Source organism: Barbus barbus (genome assembly GCF_936440315.1).
Source record: "Barbus barbus genome assembly, chromosome: 8".
In the NCBI taxonomy this organism is placed as follows: domain Eukaryota; kingdom Metazoa; phylum Chordata; class Actinopteri; order Cypriniformes; family Cyprinidae; genus Barbus; species Barbus barbus.
Genome location: NC_136736.1, coordinates 15,870,103 through 15,891,858, shown reverse-complemented (window position 1 = coordinate 15,891,858; position 21,756 = coordinate 15,870,103). Strand labels below are relative to the sequence as shown.

Here is a 21,756-nt window from a genome sequence, read left to right as displayed (position 1 = left end):
TTAAAAGTTTGATTAAAAAAAAGACTGTTTTTTTAATCTACTTTTAAAAAAAGTAGACTTTCTATTCATCAAAGAATCATGAGCAAATATATCACTAAAATATGAAGCAGCACAACCATTTTCAACACTGATAACAAAAACAATTATTTCTCGAGCAGCAAATGAGCTTATTAGAATGATTTCTGAAGGATCATGTGACACTGAACACTTGAGAAATGGTTCCTGAAAATTTAGTTTTGCATCACATGAATAAATTACATTTTTAAAATATATTCACATAGAAGAGTTTTAAACTGTAATAATACTTAACAAATTACTGTTTTTACTGTATTTTGATCAAATAAATGCATGAGAAGATGAGACTTCTTTCAAAACATTTAAAAAAAAAATCTTACCAACCCAAGACTTTTGAATGATTGTTTATGCCAACACTCAATTTATAATTATCATGATGTTAACAAAGTTGTCCATACTTACAATAAACTTTAGAGAGTATAATTTGAATGATCCATGTCCAAGGATGGATTATGGTTCCACCGTGTCCCAGGGCATCAGCCGCCACCCCCAAAAAACATGCTGTTTATTTCTTATAATTGCAAATAATTTATTTTAAAAAATTTATTAGTTTAAATCTGTAGTATCGCATTTTTTATTTTATTCGCAGTTTTAAGATGTGGTGACACTTCACTAGTGCTCATTTAAAGGATTGTGCTCTTCGTTCCACTCTCAATTGCAAATGAATTGTGGCCTAGCAGGTAACTTTGTCCGAGCAGCTTTCTGTGCTGTCTTTCCTCCCTGTCAATCAATGCCACATCTGCTGATATCGGATATATGATACAAGTATCTGCATCTTCTGATGGCACCCATTCACTGCAGCCGATCCACTGGTGAGCAAGTTATATAATGCGAAATTTTTCCACATCTGTTCAGATAAAGAAACACATCTTGGATGGCCCGAAGGTGAGAACATTTTCTGTAAATTTTCATTTTTGGTTGAACTATTCCTTTAATGGGCCAATCATACCACTATTCCAAAAATGCAGTTATTAGAAGCATTGATATATGTTGTTCTGGATGTAAATGAATTAGCTTTAAGAGAGATGCTGATAAGTGTGCACAGCAACATGGGGAAGTTTTGTGGTCTGTTATTTCATTGGTTCAGGCTTGTATTCCATGGAGCCTCTTCTTGTTAGCACCCATCTGTTTTCCAAGGAGGCATAAGGTCTCACTGCTTCGATGGCTTCAAACGGGTTCTCTGCTAACTGTTCCTCTATGATTCCAAAATATCCTCTCTTCTGATAATGAAGGTGATAAATTGAACTGGAAGTTCTCTAGGATTATCTAGGATTAAAAGGCCAATGCAGTTAGCCTTTAACAGCTGAAGATCCATAGAGGAATGTTTCTGTGAAAATATATTAACACTTAATGCTTACGTTTGGAAGCAACCAAAATGCATGAGTATATTTTCATAATGAAAGACACATTTCTTATTTTCTAAATTTATTTATAAGAAAAAATAAGAGGTGAGTTAACAATAGTTGATATAAGAAAAGAAAAAGGGTATATTTTAATATTTGATAAACATTTGTGTGTCTACAGTATATATTTGTAGCTACAGTATCAGTCCCTGATATGAAAACTGCAGAGACAGGAATAGTTATATTCATTCATTCAGTAACAAGGAGAGAATCACACCTGCACCATCTATGGATCATAGTCCTTCCGTGATCAGAGAAACTCCAAAATTAATATTTTTGTTCAGGCAGTGAAGTTACATATGTGCTTATATATTACATGGGTTTGGCAAACAGCAAGCTAGTAGCCAATACTTGAAATAAAGGAGGATTGTTAAAAGGGTTCACTTGGTTTTCATCTAGTCAGTACATCCTTGGCAGTCTCAGCTCGTAGTGCCCTAATTAGCAAATTTATTGTAATAACTAATTTTTTGGTTAAGTTGTAATCCATTTAAAAATGTACAGCAAGACATTTACGTGTGAATTCCCTATATGACTTTGATATTTCATTTAGGATTGTATTCCACCTTTCCATATTTTCTGCTTAAACCAAGGCAAATAAGCCCTTCTTGACATGCTGGTTGTTTTTTTTACATTTTGGGCCAGTCTATAACTGTGCTTGGGTATTTGGAGGTAACATAGTTGTGGTCTTAATATAATAAGATAAGTTTGAATGCAATGGAGAAATGAGGCCAGAGATATTCTGGCAAGTCTGAATCTGCCAAATGTTCTTAAACCCTTAAAAAACCCGAAACTGTTGCAGCCAGTGAAGATCTCAAAGATCTCAAAGTGACACTAAGGGACCCTTCACACAGGATGCGTTCTTGCGTTAAATACAGCTAGACAGGAATGACCTGAAAGCTGGTTTATAGCATTCCTGTAGCTCAGGCATGCTTCCAGCAACATCAAGGTTATGGGTTTGATACAATGTTTACCTGCATGTATACCTCGAATCCAATGTAAGTTGTTTTGCAAAAAGCATCTTCCAAATTCCATTTACAACACATACAAATAACATTTCTCAAAAGCTTTCACAGAAGAAAATCATTCAGGTTTGTGATGACATGACAGTGAGTAAATTATGACAGAATTGTAATGCTTGGGTGAACACATAAAAATGCAGCTGTGAGAAAAACATCAAGGAACAATAGCATCTGTCCAGCATAATTATGTAGACCAACAATTAAAAAACAGGACACAAAAACTCATCTTGTGTGAACGGCCCCTAAGCAATCCTCTGGCTTTGTCAATGATACACCACATACTTTAAAGTGGCTTGACAAAATGGAACATAGACCACAATGCGATTCTTATCACTCTTCTGCAGAATTTATATTAAACCTAACTGATTGTCAAAAGTTGTTTTCCACTCCTAAAGAAGACACAAACTTTAAGGACTGTGACGATGAGAGGATTGGTCCGCCCCACAGTCTGGTGCCAGACAAGAAATGTCTGGTAATGTACCCTTGGTTGTGGCTCTAGGGAATCTCAACGTGTGAGAGAGTTTGAGAAAAGGGGCATTCCCTCAAGCACAAGCCTCAATCTCTTTTCATTGCAAAGTTTCATTCCCGTCCTCTGAGCTCATACATGATTTAGCCACTGTTCTGACTGATTCTGCTAACAGGATGTTGAAAGACTCTCTCTTGCTCTTGCTCTTTCTGTATTTGTAGCACTCTCCATGCTCCTAACACACACAGACCGTCTTAGCCTAGATCTCTCCATATTGCATCAGCCATCCCCTCTTCCATTTCTATGCATTGGACAGATTGTGTCTGAACTCTCTAAGGAGAGACATAGCCTCATATTTTTGAGTTTGACTTTCATCTGTTCACCCATGAAATATTCTATCATGTGTCGAGTCCCATTTGGTCAAAGTTCTCATGATATATGTGTTTGCCATCGCACTTTTACTTGCGTGCCTACATTAGCCTCACCATGCGTAAGGGACTATAAGGAAAATGAGAGTTGTAGTAAGTACAGGAGAGAAGCTGCCATGACTCATCTCTCGAGGGCTCTTCTGGGACAACCTCGGATGACACTGCCATAACAGGGAGCGTGTGCTTGCACTGGCTCATTGAACTCATGCACCTGCATATAGGATAGTGTAGGGAAGTGTTTCCGAGACTAAGAAATTCCACCTGTGGTATTAACCGACAGGCACATCAAACTGTAGTCTCGATCTTCTCAATGATCTCAACCAATGATTTGGACGTTGACAGTAAAGTGCACTCATCCTGGTCCCAGAGGCTACCGGGACTGGAGTCCCCATCGGTACTCAGCTCATCATCCTCTTCTTCCTCGTCGTCATCATCCACGCAGGAGTCCTCATCGCATGATTCCATGTAGTGCAGACCCAATGCATTGATTCCAGAGTCTTCTGAGCTGGAGGGAGAGGAGCAGTGGTCCATTTTAGGGCCTGAGATCTTCTTGTTTGGTTGGCTGTGTTTAATAGTTGGGCCCGCTTGCCGTGTGTGCTTGTTGGTACGTTGGGGTGCAGGATGAGGTGCCTGCGTTTGGGATTGGTGTGTGGGATTCAGTGTAGGGGGAGGCGGCCTTTGCACATAACACATCTTACCATTGATACGTTTGACCATGTAATCATCTACAAAGAGCTCAGAGATGTTGCAGAACTTGGGTGACTCTGGGCAGGGTGGAGCCTGGAATTTGGGGGCTGTCCTGAGAAAGCGTTCAGCCAGGGAGATGGACAGGTTCATGGTGTGGGTGTGACCTGAGGGGGCAACTGGAACCGGCGTGCTGGGAAGTTGGCATACGCTGGTCATGGGTTGGTAGACATATTTACCTGCAAAGAAAAAAGAGCAAATTTAACTTTTTGTCCTTCAATAAATTTCATAATATACGTACGTACTGAAGGGGAGGGAAGGGAAGTGGTGTGTGGCCAAATACGGTGACCCATACTCGGAATTTGTGCTCTGCATTTAACCCATCCAAGTGGGGTGGTGATGGCGCAGTGGATAAGACACATGCCTTTGGTGTGAGAGACCTGGGTTCGAATCCACTGTGAGACACCAATGTGTACCTGAGCAAGACACTTAACCCCCTAGTTGCTCCAGAGGCGTGCGACCTCTGACATATATAGCAATTGTAAGTCGCTTTGGATAAAAGCGTCAGCTAAATGAATAAATATAAATATAAGTATAAGTGCACATACACCCAGAACAGCGGGCAGCCAATGGCGCCCGGGGAGCAGTTGGGGGTTCAGTGCTTTACTCAAGGGTCTCACCTCAGTCGTGATATTGAGGGTGGAGAGAGTGCAGGTTATTCACTCCCCCCACGACAATTCTTGCCGGACCTGAGACCACGACCTTCGGGTTACAAGTCCGACTCTCTATCCATTAGGCCACGACTGCCCTGTGTAATAATACAATATAATACAATATGTGCTCCAAAACAATTCTTTTTGTGCACAGGAGAGACTGAAATCATCAACTGAATGTGAGAAAACTTACTAAAAAAATAGATGGCAAAAAGTGAGGTTGAGCAAAATTTGTTTTGTATTGAAAGTGTTTTTGCTGAAAACTTAAATTCAAATCTCATTGGAGAGTTGACTTAGTATTGCGCTTCTATTGATTTGTCTGCTGTGATAGTGATAGCTGTCATAGATGCTGTTATAAGTTGCTAGATATTTGCACTGTACAAAGCAAGTTACTAATGTGAAAGTGTTACTCTTTAACAGAGGAGAGAATACATTTTTTCACAACCAGCAATCTCACGCAGAGGCATATTCTCAACTTTGGAGGTCATACGGCATGTACTGTGTACTACAGAAGACATAGGATACTGTATAAGGGAACATAGTTCTGTAAAAATATATATTTAAATACAATGTACATTTGATGTTAGTTTTTTTTCAGCACATTTTTATGTTTTATGTAATTTTAATAAACAGTGAAGCAGAAATAATAACTTCCAAAAGTTTTTTCTGATATCAGGAAAAGTGTATCACCGTGATTTTTTAATATATGCTTCTCCCAAAAATATCAGAAATCAAAATATATGTTTCAGAAATCAAAAACATGTTATTTTAGCATCATTTAGATACTATTATGGTTTTTATTAAAAAAAAAATTTATATATAGATTTTCTGTTTCAATTTTAGTTTAGGTTTTGGTAATGTCATAGAATGTTTTTGTAATTTTTAGTACATTTTGAATGAATTAATTGCATTTTAATTCATGTTGGATAAATTAATAGATTCATAAAACAAATACAAGCGTTATTTCATTGACCCATAAATAATCTGAAAAGGGAGCACTTGAGGCATTTAATCATGAGACACAAAAACAAGCACAAATATAAAATATATATTTTTAAAAATCCTCATTTGACTATAGTTTTTGGAACCTTTTTTTGTACGGTCAGTCGTAGTCTCTTTGTAAAAAAGTTCACAGGTGTATTTTATCTAAAAGTAATTCCACTGCATTTCCCCCATAGAGTGAATAGAGTTTGAGTGTGATGGCTATAGTATCTCAAAGGCAGAATTCCCTACAGAGACAGAATGGATTCTTTGCTCTGGAACATCCTGAGGTCCAGCTGGCTGTGAGGCAGGAGAAAGAATAATTTCCATCTAATCCGAATCTCTACTCATTTAGAGATGACAAAAATCAGTCTGATATCACAGATATCTGGTCCAAAACAGCATTTTCTGTAGCATCACACACTTTTATTTTCTCTTTCCAGCTATTTTTCCACCTTGTAGATTTATTATCTCAACCCCGTTGTGAATTTCCAACTGCATTGATAAATGACATTCAGCTGTGGCAGTTACTGACATACAATTCAGAATGAACCATTATTACTGACATCACTTGCAGTTTCTGCTTCTGGAAACAGACAAACGCATCTCTTTCTGACTTTCTGTCTCTTTTTCATCACACCCAGCTTGTAATGTGATTGGAAGGCAATGAGAATCTTAAGATTAGATAAACACAAAATTTCTCATTGTGTTTGCCCTTGGCTATGCAACTTCTTTCAAATCTCTCAATACTGGGTCTGCATTAGGTGAAGACGGCTTACAGTATATGCAGTATACAATTTGTAAACTATGGGAACAAAAACTGGGAGAGGTTGTATGGTATATACAATTATTGGAGGAGATAGCCTTGTGGGTAATGCTTTATTTATTGTTAAAAAAGAGAGCATTTGAAGGGAAATAGGATAGAGAGACAAAAAAAAAATTATTCAAGGAACTTGAATGAATATGAATTAAATGAACAGACATGACACACATTTCATTCAAAGCATATGACACAGGGGATCGAGTTACAGTAAATAGGCTACCTACTATATGCCCAGATTTGTCATGTTAGCTGTGGTAGAATGAATGTTAATCTGCTTTTGATGGAAAAAGAAGACAGAGCAGACCTACTTAATTGATATTTCAATACAAAAGAAAGAAAAAAAGGCTTGCCCCAGTTAACAAGTCATAAGAACAAAAGATAATACCTTTAATCCCATTCAGTAGAGCCATTGACAATTTTTGTGACTGCACCACTTTCACTTTTTCTACTGCCAAGCTAAAGAATTTGAAAGAAGAATGAATGTATCTACATAACAATTGCCTCCACCTCACTATGGATCTGAAATAACAAGTGTTTGCAGTCATGTGTGAAACGTGAGATGCGAAATGATAGATGCCTTGAGGCCTGTATTAGCTATGAAAAAACTATCCTTCGTAATAATCACATCAACATCCTGTCGAGAACAGGAATTCTTCTGCCATTGTAATTGTATCTGTCATGTCTGTCTTTTTAGATTAAGCTTCCAAAAAGGAAAGACTTTCTTAGGAACAAGGGAGCAAAAACATTCAACTGCCCTTAAAAAACGTGTTTATATCTGTCACCATCCTCCAGACTGAATATATTTTGTCTGATCTGATGTAGATGTTTGGATGTGTGGAATGCTAATTAACAGAAGAGACTCAAATAAACGTGTTAATTAGTGTTTAATAATTAATAAAGTAATTGTGCAGCTGACCTTAATGTTTCCATAAAAATAAAGTACGTATATTCTCTGGATAAGTTTAGAACATAAATAAACTCTACATAGTAAAATATGTACGCACTGTATATTAATAATATCAATATGATTATTTTTATATGGTATTACATGTAGCAATAACATGTCAATTATACATATATAGTTATATAGCGATGATATATCAGATCATTATCTAGTCTTGTGTAAACTCAATATAGCTGTAAATTCAACTCCTTCTTACATATATGGTAGAACAATCACTTCTACCACAAAAGACTGCTTTGTAAGTAATCTTCCTGATTTATCTCAATTCCTCAGCATATCCAACAGCACAGAAAAACTTGATGATGTAACAGAAACTATAGACTCTCTCTTTTCTAGCACTTTAGATACGGTTGCTCCTTTACGCTTAAGGAAGATTAAGGAAAAGAGTCCAACACCATGGTATAATGAGCACATTTGCACACTAAAGAGAGCAGCCCGGAAAATGGAGCGCAGCTGGAGGAAAACTAAACTAGAGGTATTTCGTATTGCTTGCCGGGAAAGTACCCTATCCTACAGAAATGCATTAAAAACTGCTAGATCTGATTACTTTTTGTCTCTTTGAGAACAAAACAAACATAACCCCAGGTATTTATTCAATATGGTGGCAAAATTAACAAAAAATTAAGCTGATATTTCCCAACAGCACAGCAGTAATGACTTTATGAACTATTTTACTTCCAAAATCGATACTATTAGAGATCAAATTGTAACCATGCAGCTGTCAGCTACAGTATCGCATCAAATAGCACTATAGATCCCCTGAGGAACAGTTACACTCATTCTCTACTATAGGAGAGGAAGACTTGTATAAACTTGTTAAATCATCTAAACCAACAACCTGTATTTTAGACCCTGTTCCATCTAAGCTCCTAAAAGAGGTGCTTCCAGAAGTAATAGATCCTCTTCTGAATATTATTAACTCATCACTGTCATTAGGATATGTCCCAAAAACCTTCAAACTGGCTGTTATTAAGCCTCTCATTAAAAAACCACAACTTGACCCCAAAGAATTAATTAATTACAGACCGATCTCAAATCTCCCTTTTCTGTCAAAGATATTAGAAAATGTCTGGCATGGTTCAAATCATACTTATCTGACCACCATCAATTTGTAGCAGTAAATGAAGAGGTATCATACCAATCACAAGTGCAGTATGGAGTACCTCAAGGCTCAGTACTTGGTCCCTTACTTTTCACGCTTTACATGTTACCCTTGGGAGATATCATTAGGAAACTTGGTGCTAGCTTTCACTGTTATGCTGATGATACCCAGCTCTATATTTCTTCGCGACCTGATGAAACTTACCAATTTGCATAACTAATGGAATGTATAGTTAATATCAAAAACTGGATGACTAGCAATTTCTTACTGCTAAATTCTGAAAAAACAGAGGTGTTAATTATTGGACCAAAAACTTTTGCATGTAATAACCTAGATCACTGTCTTATACTTGATGGCTGCTCTGTAAATTCTTCGTCATCAGTTAGGAACCTAGTTGTACTTTTTGATAGCAATCTTTCCTTCGAAAAACATGTTTCAAGCATTTGTAAAACTGCATTTTTCCATCTTAAAAATATATCTAAATTACGACCTATGCTCTCAATGTCAAATGCAGAAACATTCATTCACGCATTATTGTAATGCTTTATTGGGTGGTTGCTCTGCACGTTTAATAAACAAACTCTAGCTGGTTCAAAATGCAGCAGCTAAAGTTCTTACTAGAACCAGGAAGTATGACCACATTAGCCCGGTTCTGTCAACACTGCACTGGCTCCCTATTAAACATCGTATACATTTTAAGATCTTGCTAATTACCTATAAAGCCCTTAATGGTTTGGCACCTCAGTATTTGAGTGAGCTCTTATCGCATTATAGTCCTTCACATCCGCTGCGATCTCAAAACTCTGGAACAATCTACCTAACACTGTTTGGGAAGCAGACACACTCTGTCAGTTTAAATCTATATTAAAGACCCATCTCTTTAACCTGGCTTACACATAATACACTATCGCATTTATATAACTCAAATCCGTTAAAGGATTGTTAGGCTGCATTAATTAGGTCAACCGGAACCAGGAACACTTACCAAAACACCTGATGTACTTGTTACATTGTTAGAAGAATGGCATCTATGCTAATATTAGTCCGTTTCTTTCTTATTCCGAGGTCACCGTAGCCACCCAGATCCAGACTGTATCCAGATCAGATGGTGGATCAGCACCTAGAGATGACCTCTATAGCCAGGACAGCTAGATGAGCCCCAGAGACTGATCCCCAGTGAAGACCCTGTCTCCAAGACAGCCATCGGGACAAGACCACAGGAACCAGATGAGTCCTTTGCACAATCTGATTCTGCTTTCTGTCTAGATTTAAACTGCTGATTTTGTCTGGCCAGAGGAGAATGACACTATTTCGACAAACTATTTCCCCGCCTAAATTCTGTAAAGCTGATATAAAGCCACCCAGCTTTATATCAAGCTGATGTAAAGCTGCTTTGACACAATTTGCATTGTTAAAAGCGCTATACATATAATATTGACTTGACTTGACTATATTACATCATCATGTATTGACAGGTTTTAGGATTGATATACATGACATATATGTCCAAAAATTTATTACACATACATAATTATGTATACATATTATGTATGTGTTACGGTCCTACTCCACCCGCTCCGAGCGGGATTCGAACCGCGGTCTCCGGCGTGGGAGGCGGGCGCTCAAACAAGGAGGCTAAAGGCCACAGCCTCTAGCGTCATTTGCTAGAGCGGCACTTGAGATCGGGGAGTGAGGTTTAACCTGCACAGCACTTACCCGCTGGCCTCTGCTACACTCACCCCCCTAAACCTCACTCCCATCCGGGTCACGGCACCAAATGTCACGGTCCTACTCCACCCGCTCCGAGCGGGATTCGAACCGCGGTTTCCGGCGTGGGAGGCGGGCGCTCTAACAAGGAGGCTAAAGGCCACGGCCTCTAGCGTCAATTGCTAGAGCGCCACTTGAGATCGGGGAGTGAGGTTTAACCTGCTGGCCTCTGCTACATATGTGTTTATGCATTAAACACCAGAACGACCAAACATAGGATGAGTTTCTTCCCTCAGGCAATCCATCTCATGAACATTTGAACTCTTAACAATAAACATGAAACACACAACTCTATCATACTTTTTGTTTAAATTTTTTATTTAACACACATACTTTTTACATTTCAAATTTGCATTTAACATACCTTTACATACCGAATTGTCTATTTTGTATATTGTGTTTGTGCTATTTTGCATATTGTTCATTTTGTATATTTGTACATTATTTATTTTATTTTTTTTATTATCTGTGTCCTGTCCTGTCGCTGTCATTCTGTCGCACTGTGGAGCTACTGTCACTAAAACGAATTCCTCGTATGTGCAAACATACCTGGCAATAAAGCTAATTCTGATTCTGATTCTGATATTTGTATGTGCTATACTTGTAAACAGTATGTTAATTATGAAATTTCTAATAGCTTTAATATATGTTTTACTTCACATTACAATAAATTATATTACAAAAATTATATTTGTGTATGGGGTTAATTATTTTTTATTCATTAAATTATTTAAAGAACACAGCAAATTTGTGCAGATGTTTACAGTTTAAACTTTGCTAATGAATACATTATTTCTTGTGATTTAGAGTATTAAGAAGTTGAATTATTTTAGGGATGTTTTTTAAAAGTAAAAAATGTGTCAAGCAAACCATTTGACACTAGTCATACCAGGCCTCCAGTGAATTTTCATAAGAAAATCTTTGCGGTAGACTATCCTGCTAAATCAGCTCAGTAATTGGGACATTCTACACATGACAGATAATAATGTACCACTAAAGCCTAATTCAGTCATATAATACAGTATATTATAGGCCCATTACAAATCATTGACCATGTGTCCACAGATAGGTTAGCAGTCTGTGCAAAGTGCTAGGAGGGGAACATTGTATCTAATTGAAAACCTACCCATCTATGCAATTTACACCAAAACAGAAAGCTTCAGAGCTGCTGTTTCCAGCCTGCTTGATCCATTCTCATGTTTCATTTAGACTTGATGAAATGATGAAAGCTAATGAAACTAGAAACCACTTTCAGACATGCGGGACATATAATATGTGGGATTTGAGTGATCGAACAAGTATTGCAGTGAGTTTTATCAGTGAAGAGTCAGTAAAGGTCCATCTGAAACCTCTGCTGACTGGGTACCACAGAATGTGTGTGTCTACAGATAAGACCTAATCCTGTGATTGTTGGTCTGATTTTTAGGCTTTAAGTTCTTGTGCTCAGACAAATATTGTGCAAACAAATCCTGATGTACAATCAGGGTTTACAGGCGGATGTGAGCAAGACTTTCCATATCCTGTTTTACAGACATGCAATCTAAGCTATCAGAAATAAGAGCTTGAGACTCTAAACTTGAATTGAGGCACAATTTTGACTTGACATGTACAGTCTTAATCACAGTTACTATGACCTGGCTCTAAATAAAATTATATAATGCAAACCATCGACTTCTACACACTGTTCTGGTTGAGAATTGGGAAGCAAACCAATGACTTGGACTTTTGTCTGTCTACTTTATATTTTGATTTTGAGTACTCTACTACAGTATTTTATAGCATTTAATTTATTTAATATGTGCTTTGGGGCTGGTCTTGCTTGTTTATGCAAGTTTTGTGCTTGTCTTGTTGGTGATATTTTTTATGTTTCACCATGGAGGTCATTTAAGGTAGTTAAGAGAGTTAAAAACTGAAAAGAGGATGCTAATCAGCTATGGTGGTTTTACTCAACAGGTCTATATGTATGGTGCTAAAGGATTACTTCTTCCCATTTTTTTCTTTCCTGTTGCACACAATGAAAGCCAGTGGGGTCCAATTTCGCTTGAATTCCAACACTATTTAAAACAGTAAGTTCTGAGTAATGACTGCGGTGAATGAACCCCTTAGCAAACATTCCAGTTCCATGTTGTTGTTTTTTTTCTGGGGTACACAAAAATATGATTTTTTAATCATTGCACAGCTCTTTTCCATACAATGGCAGATCATAGTGATAGAATGATACAAAGCAAACCAGTAATGTTTGCAGTTCATAGTGACCTAAAAAAATATCATACGGGATTGGAATGACATAATGGTTATTAAATAAAGTCAGATTTTCATTTGTGACTATTATCTTAAATTTTCTGCCTGGATAGCCACACTTTATTTCTCTACTTACTCTCTGCAGAGTATATACTTCACACAAATGGTGAGTGCTCGCATAAGTTTGGAGGAGTTAATTTAGCTTCTATTTAAAGGATTTGCCTGATACAACTTCATATTTGCGTCTGTTTTGATGCGCCCTTAAAATAGACTCTCAAGAATCTTGGTGAAAGCAGTAGTTAGGGTGGTTGCCACTCTGTGTGAGATGCTCATCTTGATAAAAGGTTGAGAGAGAACCCTGATTAGAAAAGTGAAGTCACAGATGAGTGGAGCTGAGTTCTACACTCCTACAATCTCTCTGTCCTGCTCATCTGTAATTACACATCGGACTGGTCTCAGAGAGGTGTGAAGGTGGGTTTGGATGAAGACTGATGATGAAGGCCTTGAAAATCCCTTAGTGTGAATCATCTGTTAGGATTAGACAGGCAATGCCATGTTCACACTTAGGTCTCGGTTCATCTCAGGTAGAACATTCACTCTCTGTCTGTCTGTCTCTCGCTCCCTCTCAGTTTCTGTGCATGTGTGTCTGATAGATTTACTTGCCAGTCCAGACTGGCTTCAAGAACAGACTGAGCATCATCTCACACTGTGCTTATATGATGCCTCACTGAGCACCAATTACACTTTCTTACAGTTTTAGAGTGCTGTTTACTGAGGAGAACATTCTGTCCATCTGGTTTGCATATTTTTTTAAGAAATCGAGCAAGATGATATTTGTTTAGAATTTGTTAGATTCGGACTCATGACCATCATCACAATTATTATTCTTGTTTTTCTAAATCCCATTGGCTACCTCAGGTACAGGCTGATGGCCCTGGGCCCCCTACTGATCATCCTATACTGTACAGTACATGCTATGGGGGCTGGGGCCCTTGGTGTTCTGTGAACACTTTATAGGCTGAAGGCCCTGGGGCCCCTTGAATCATCTTCAGTGTAAGTACTGAGGGCCCTTGGAGCCTCTTTTGGACATGTATATGCTGAGGGGCCTTGTGCCCTTACTGGTACGCTTACACTGTATGTGCTGATGGGTCTGGGGCCCCCTAGTAATCAACTTACACTGTATATGCTGAGGGTCCTGAAGCCCCTTCTGATCAGCCTAAACTGAAAGTGCTCAGGGTGTCTGGGGCCCCTACTGGTAAGCTTGTATGTTCTGGTACACCGTATGTTCTGAGGGGCCTGGGGCCCATAGTAATCAACTTACATTGAAGGCTCTGATGGCCGTGTGACCTCTAGTGATCACTTTTACTTTAAGCATTGTGGGCACTGAAACGCCTACTAGTCAGCTTACACTGTATCAGCTGAGGGGCCTGAAGCCCCTTCTGGTCAGCCTAAACTTGAAGTACTGAGGGGTCTGGATAAACTTACATTGTACACTGAAGGTGCCAAGGGTTTGTTGAGGTCAGCTCACATCATTTAGCATCTGAGACTTTTGTAGGCCCCTGACAGTCTCCAAAGTGCAGTGACCCCACTATTGAATTTCAAAATCCAGAATTGTCCATTTGCATGACACCTGAACCCATCCACTGGAGAAGGATGACATATTATTACTGACACTAAACAAGGCTAACTCATAGTGCTGATGTGCTATGGCCTGTCCCACAACCCACTGGGAGAAACTTAGCACTCTCACTTCCTTTTTCATCAGAGCTTAACAAGTACAGAATAACATTACACTAGGGCCCCTGGACTGAAGCATATCATTATGTTTCTTCATTTTAGAAGGATGTCATTCATATTAAATCTAATCAACATGAACAAGAACAATGCCTGCTGTGTTTACATGCACCCAAACAGCAAAGACAAATAAAAGACAGAAAAAGAGGAGTACGAGAGTAGAAAAACATCAGAATTCCCCAGGGTCTCCAGAGAACTCCTCTCAAAAGACTTATCTCAAAGGACAAAGCCAATCTGTATTCAGTTATTCACTGCTGCAAGTATGTATAAAATATAAATACATTTCTAACTGCCTCTGGGCTTTATATTGTACAGTGACTTTTTGTCTCTATGTGAGACTAACAATGGCATTGTACGGTATCTTGGGATCAGGTTTTTGTGTGTCTGCAGCATTAAACACATTTCTCCTGAACTTTGCTATTTTATACATAGCCATGTAATAAGTGGGAAATTGTATAGTCAGATGGATTTATTTGCCTAGGGTTTATTTTGAGAGAATGGTCCACTGATTGTCCTGTATTCATTTACATTTACATTTAGTCATTTGGCAGATGCTTTTATCCAAAGCGACTTACAATTGGGGAATACAAAAAGTGATTAATCTTGAAGAGGCAATCAGACAGAGGAAGTGCTCGTAACACCAAGTCTCAGTCATTGTTCAAATAAGTATAAGCTAGTAAGGGAGGGAGAGAAAGATAGAGGGAAAGAGTGAGTTTTTTTTTTTTTTGTATTCCTCATTTATGCAGTGCCCAAAACAAGCCTGACAGCATGCAAAAAAAAATTGTATTTAGCAAAAGCAACAATACCTTTGTTTTTAATTATCATTATACTGATATTTAAGTATTTTCTTTAATCTTTTTAAGATTAGCACCTGACAGAGTTTCTGTGTAATGATGGTATTATCTTTGTTGGGTCCTGAAAGAAGCCATAACTCATGCAATTCAACTCACAAGTAGGCCAAATGTCAGTCAAGCTCCCAGGAGAAGCATTGTTGTTCCATTTTAAACCACACTGGTTCTTCCTGAGAGCCTGTGCTGCATGGCACCAAGTATCAAATTAATATTTAGCATGTTTACATAGTGCTCATAGTGTTGCAAACATAAAGGTCTTACGTCACAATACGTTTCATGTTTTGGTTCACTAGCGCGGCCCAACAGGCTTGTTCGAGGTGCATCGGCGCCACGCAGACCGATCGATCGATCGGCACACAACACACTAAAGCATCGCGAGAGCGATCCAAAAGCATAAAGAGCCGTCTGCTTTCCAGTCACTCCCGCAGCACCCCGATGTCTTGCACCGAATGATCCGCGCAGCGCCGATCCATCCCGAACAAGCCTAAACAAACTATCAACAATGGCGGACGTTGTGTTGCTATTGATGTCCGTGGCTTTGCGAACCATACATAAGCATCCAAACACGGCGAATCAAAGGTGTTCGCGTTTAGCTGCTATTTCAAATATGGCGGTCCAAAGTTTCTGTCGTCTTGTTGGTGCTTTGGGTGTCGAAAAACAAAGAACCGGTTTGAAACTAGGCTCTGGCTCCGAACCAGCACTGGAACTGCCTTGGTGGAAAATGGGTATGTTTGGTTCATCTTATTCCGACCTACAGGCAGAAACTTAAGTCTGAAAAACCTGTATTAAGAACTGTTAAAAGATGGACTAATGAAACAGAGCGGGATTTACAAGCCTGTTTCTCTCTCACTGATTGGACAGTTTTTGAAGCTGCTGCCACCGATCTGGATGAGCTCACAGAGACTGTAACATCTTATATCAGTTTCTGTGAGGATATGTGCATTCCTACCAGGACTCATTTAACCTACAACAATGACAAACCATGGTTCACTGCAAAACTCATCGACAGCTCCGTCAGGCCAAAGAAGATGCTTACAGAAAAGGGGATAAATACACACTGGAAAAGGAGATCAGAGTGGCAAAGGGGAATTATTCTGACAAGCTAAGGAACACATTCTCTTCCAGTGATTCTGCTTCAGTGTGGAAAGGTATGAAAGATATCACCAGTTACAAGACACCATCCCCCCAGCACTTCAGAATCAACAACTGGCAGACGACTTTAACGAGTTCTATTGCAGGTTTGAAAAAACACCCCACACCCGCCCTGAACACCTCTCCACACAACCATTCACACCTCCAGCAACCCCCCTCTCTCCCACACCTACAATTCAATTAAGTGAAGTTAAAGTGCATGCCGTCCGCGGCCAACGTAAGCCCGCCGCCGTCCACGACTCTCACGAGTCCGCCGTCCGTGGGGAAATTAACGCTGCCGTCTGCGACTCTCCCAAGCTCGCCATCCGCAGGGAATTCTACGCCGCCGTCCGCGACTCTCCCAAGCCTGCCGGCAGTGAGTAAAGGCAAGCCCGCCAGAGGTTCGTATGGCAAGCCTGCCGGTCGCTGCTCACCCAAGGCCAGTGCCAGCCCCTCGAAAGTGCTAGGCCATGCCTGCGCCCCCAGAGCGCCCTCCTGTGCCAGCCCCTCGAATGCGCTATGCTATGCCTGCGCCTCCTGAGCGCCCTCCTGTGCCGGCCCTTCAAATGCGCTACGCTATGCCTGCGCCTCCTGAGCGCCCTCCAGTGCCAGCTCCTCGCAAGTGCTCTCCAGTGCCAGTTCCTCCAGTGCCCGCCTCTCTAGGGCCTGTTCCTCCAGTGCCCGCCTCTCCAGGGCCTGTTCCCCAAGAGTCCGCTCCTCCAGAGCGCCCCCTAAGAGTCCGCTCCTACCGAGCGATCCCAAGTGCCCGCTTCTCCAGAAAGCCATTCCCATGTTATGTCCCATAGTAGGGCCTTCCCATCATGGCCTTTCAAATCCTCTGCTCCGCCAAGCTCCTAGACCCGCCATGGCCTCCCGAGTCCCCTGACCCACCATGGGTCTCGGAACGGGTGCCGCTCTGGAGGCCGTCTGTTATGTCTCCTGGTCCCTGGAGGCCTCCAGAGCGCCCACCCCCCCATCCCCATTGGATGTTGCAAGGCGCGTGACGCGCCTTCTGGGAGGGGGGAATAATGTCAGTCCTGTCTTGTGTTTTCCCTCCTCTCGTGCCCATATTTGGTTTGTTGCTGTTCCTGTCCCTGTTTAGGTTATCAGTTTATTAGTCTCCAGCCGTGTGTCATTAATTATCTAGTTTTCCCCAGCATTAATAAGTCCTCTGCTTCCCTGCCTCTGTCTTAATCGTCATTCTGTGTATGTCTTTCCTTGTCTCCAGCGTTCCCTAAGTTTTGTTTAATAAAGTCAATGTTTTGAAGAAGTTCCTCGCATCCTCGTTCCCTGGCTCCAACGTGTTGTGACACAGTACATAAGATGTCATGAAAACATTGATTTCAGGTTATTTTATTGTTTTTAGAAAAATCAAGTCAAATCAACATAATGAGCATGTGTAATTCAGTGAAAAATAAAATATAGTATTAAATACATTATTAAAAACTTCACTTTCTGCCATTTTCCAGCATGTTCATTTCTTTCAGTTTCTCTCTTAATTTTTTTACTCATAATTTTATTTCCTTTTATTCAAAATCAAATTCTGCATCCTGTTTGTTCAATTCAAATTCTGGAATTGAACTGGAATTGAACTGAAATTCTCAATTTAATTTCAAATGGTGGGTAAGTTTGATGTTGTACTTTGTCATTTTATATTGAGTCAGGTTAAAAGCTCCATAGCTTGACTTCATAAACTCCTCCTCAGTTTAAAACAAAGGGAGTAGAACAGTTAAACTTCTGTTGTACCAAATTTAGTTTTTCAGTTAGCTACGCACATCCCTTCAGGCATCTGTGGCTTGGATTTCTCAACGAATCCAACAGTTTTGCTACTTTTCTGACTGACAATTTGAAAAAGAAATTAATCAGGATATGACAGAAAGTTCACATAGCCCTGTCAGAGGTCAAGCGCTAGTCTGGCCTTGTTGCTAAGTTCGGCTTTTTATCTCAGCTTTAAAAGGTCAGCACAATTTATTCCTAGCTTTAAGGTCTCAGCTTTGACTTGCTTTTTTAAAGTTCAACCTTTCCCTTTCAGAAAAAAAATGTAATAGCGGTCAAGTCTTTGAGGTTGTCTCAAATGCTGCTCTAATCTTAAACACAAAACAAGACTTAAGAATCAGACAGTTTGTTTACAGAAGCACTATCCTGAGGCAACTGCATATCAAAACCCACAAAAACCTAGCAACCTAATTTTACTGTCACTTGCCCAGAAGAATCTAAGAATCTCCACTGAGTATTTAAAAAGCTCGTACAGATTTTTCTCTCTTTCTTTCAGAGACACACATACACATTTGGAAATGATTATTTCACAGAGAGGTCTCAGGAATCTAAGGAATCTGCTCCCTCCTTCACGGTCACATGACATTTGTTAGCCTCACAATGACTGCCATTTTTATCAGTCACTCCTGACACCAGAAATGGCCTGATTTTATTGCTGCCTTATAAATACATCTTAGCACTCATCTTTATTCGTCTGTTGACTTCCTTTATAATGCACATTCATTATGGACATGTTAGAGTAATTCACTTCTGCTTGTACAATCAAGTTTCACTTTAGCTGTAAAGTCCCCATGAGTCTGCTTTTGAGTTAGATACTGTACTGCAGTGGATCATTGACCTTCTGACTGCTGAATTTTTGCATTCAGCTTTTGTCTTATTAAAGCTTATGGCTTACTTTATGATGTTATTTCACAATTGAAGTAAGACTTGTAACTAGTGATAATATAGTTAGTGACAAATTCTCATAAAAGAAAGAGATGGCTTCAAGAATGTCTCAAAACACACACCATTAGACAAACATCAGTAGGTTACTAATAAATATTTTTTTAATAAAATGTTAATATACACATTAAACAGTGTTAAACCTTGCACTGCTTATAAAAACAAAATGAGCAATAAATAACTTAATATCTATAAATGTAATCAGTGTTATTCAATTTTCCCAGATTAAGGCAACAAAGGGTTTTTCAGGCATAAAAAAATCTTTATAAACTGCAAAACATTATAGTCAACCATTGCATATTATTTAAAACAATGTTAGGTTATATAATAATGCTTGGCTTATATAATGATAATGACTTATTTATTTTTTTCATGGCTGAATTTATTTTTATTTTTATTTTTTCAAAGAATTCTGGATATATTTTAAAGCAGCTTTACAGAAATGCATAATGTTAATATTTATAATGCTCTACTACTCTACAATATACTGCTGTTTACTATACTGTAGTCAACATTTAGCAGGTTTACATATGGAGACCATAGACAATCAACCAACTGAAATTCGCTATTAGGCTATCCCTGTATAAATTCTGTATTTAAAGACCTAGGTTTAAAAAAAAAGAGGCAAAAACGAAACAGCTCCCTCCACCGGTGGTATAAGGTGCATCTGATCACCGTTATCTCTTAAAATATATGTGTATATATACAGGCTATAACAATACTTAGTAAATGTCAAAGTAATTTAATCGATTTTTAAATAGCATTTTGCATAGACAAGCAGAAACTAGATGTACATCACAACGTCATTTCTAAGATGTCTATGCAACATTTATCAACTTGTTTAATATTTCATCAGTGACACAAACGAAAGATTCCACATTCCTCTGAGAATATGTGATAAAAAATACTATTACCGTGAGCAAAATGAGCAAACGTAGGCTATCTATCAGATTAAAGGCTAAATGTCTGATTAGCAAAACACATTGGCATATTGGTTGCATTTTAAAGTACAGTAACATTTTAAGATAGGCTACATTTTAAAACCAAATGTTCCAAATGCAACATTACATCCTAGTGAACTTGTGTAAGATGTTAAAATCGTGATTAAATAATTATAACAGTGCATTAGAAACATTTGGCGTCGTAGAAGGTTAAAAATAATCTAAAGAAACTCTTAACTGACGTCAGCATTTGTGAACTCTGAAGGGAAACGGGAACAAAAGAATTTGTCTGTGAATGAAATCTTTGTTTTATTACAAACCAAAGGTGCCTTGAAAATATATTTTTAATAAGCTTTGTCTTTTACACATAATTTTTCTTCACATAGCCTTACACTGGCCAGTGGCCACTGGTGAACTGTTAAGAGATAAAAGCGCTATAGTGATAGTTTTAAGTCTTGAGGCATTTCGATACTGTTTATTCTGTGTAACTGATAGTATCCTTATCTATCCAAGTCTCACCGATGCTGGAGAAAGAGTGCGTGTACTTACAGTGGCACCAGCCCAGATGACAGCACCAGTGCATCTTGAAACACTTCCCGTGGCTGTGTGTGGCGCAGATGGATAGTCCATCGCAGGGCAGAAAGTCCGGTCGCCCTGCGCAACTCCTCGCTAGAGCCTGAGCTTCATCTAACTTCTCACTCTTGTGTCCGCCCGAAGCGGCCATCGTTCACGGATCACGCTGACAAAGCCCTCATCAGCACCGAGCGCTCGGGGAAGATCAGATGCGCTCAGCCTCGGCTGTTTTCCACTTCGACAATATATGAACAAAAGTGGAGATACGCCCAAGACTTCGCCTACCCAAGTTCCACTTCTAACCCTTATACAAAAACATCTCGTTTCCGCTCGATCTGCCTCTAAAACCGTTACTTTTGCATAAAAGATCGCCGTGCCAAATGTGTCTGTATAAACAGCTCCAGATTGGCACCGGGACTGATCTTGATGCTTATTGCCGAAGACGGATTTTCCGTTTCGCTCCTGCTCCGTCTATCCCCGCCTCTCTCTCTCTCTCTCTCTCTCTCTCTCTCTCTCTCTCTCTCTCTCTTTCTGTTATGGCATGCTCGCATTTTCCAGGTATTTACTGTATAGGTTTGTCAAATAATTACTATTGTCTGCTAAAAGGACAATAAGTTAGAGGAACTCTAAAATTTTGAGTTTGCCTGAGTCTCTCTTCTTGTCAATTTGCAAAATGGAACGCATCATTTCCTGCATATTTTCTAAGCAGCCAGTGGTCCCTCTAGTAACTCTATGAAAAGGAAAAGCTTTGAGGCACTTGAAATCTATAGGTTTCTTAAATTAACACAATTTTATGTTTTAGGGCACCATGAAAAGGCCTTTTGACCATCAATGTTCTTGTATGGTGAAGAATGATATAAAATGTCATCCGTGTTTTGTTCAGTTAGGTCTGCTGCTTCATGAATACTGTGCACTCATTGTTTGATGAATTGCCATTGTTACTGTATACTACAGGAAAGTTTGCATAAACCCAGAGATGAAATGGTCTGTCAGATAAAGTAGCCCAAGTTTTTGTAAAGGTAGGTATTAAAGGTCTTCATTTTCTTTTTATCCAAGCAATTAAGCCCTTTCTATTTTTTTTC

The 21,756-nt window shown here is 39.2% G+C and overlaps 1 protein-coding gene across 1 annotated transcript; it reads right to left on the bottom strand.

Annotated features, from left to right (window-relative positions):
- Positions 1 to 1,494: 1,494 nt before the first annotated feature.
- Positions 1,495 to 21,164, bottom strand: LOC306874009 (UPF0524 protein C3orf70 homolog A-like). The gene is made up of 2 exons (XM_079423666.1): positions 20,651 to 21,164; positions 1,495 to 4,314 (listed from the first exon to the last, which is right to left on the bottom strand). The coding sequence occupies exons 1-2, from the start codon at positions 20,823 to 20,825 to the stop codon at positions 3,677 to 3,679; spliced, it is 813 nt and encodes a 270-aa protein (XP_079279792.1). The 5' UTR covers positions 20,826 to 21,164; the 3' UTR covers positions 1,495 to 3,676.
- Between the last annotated feature and the right edge of the window lie 592 nt (positions 21,165 to 21,756).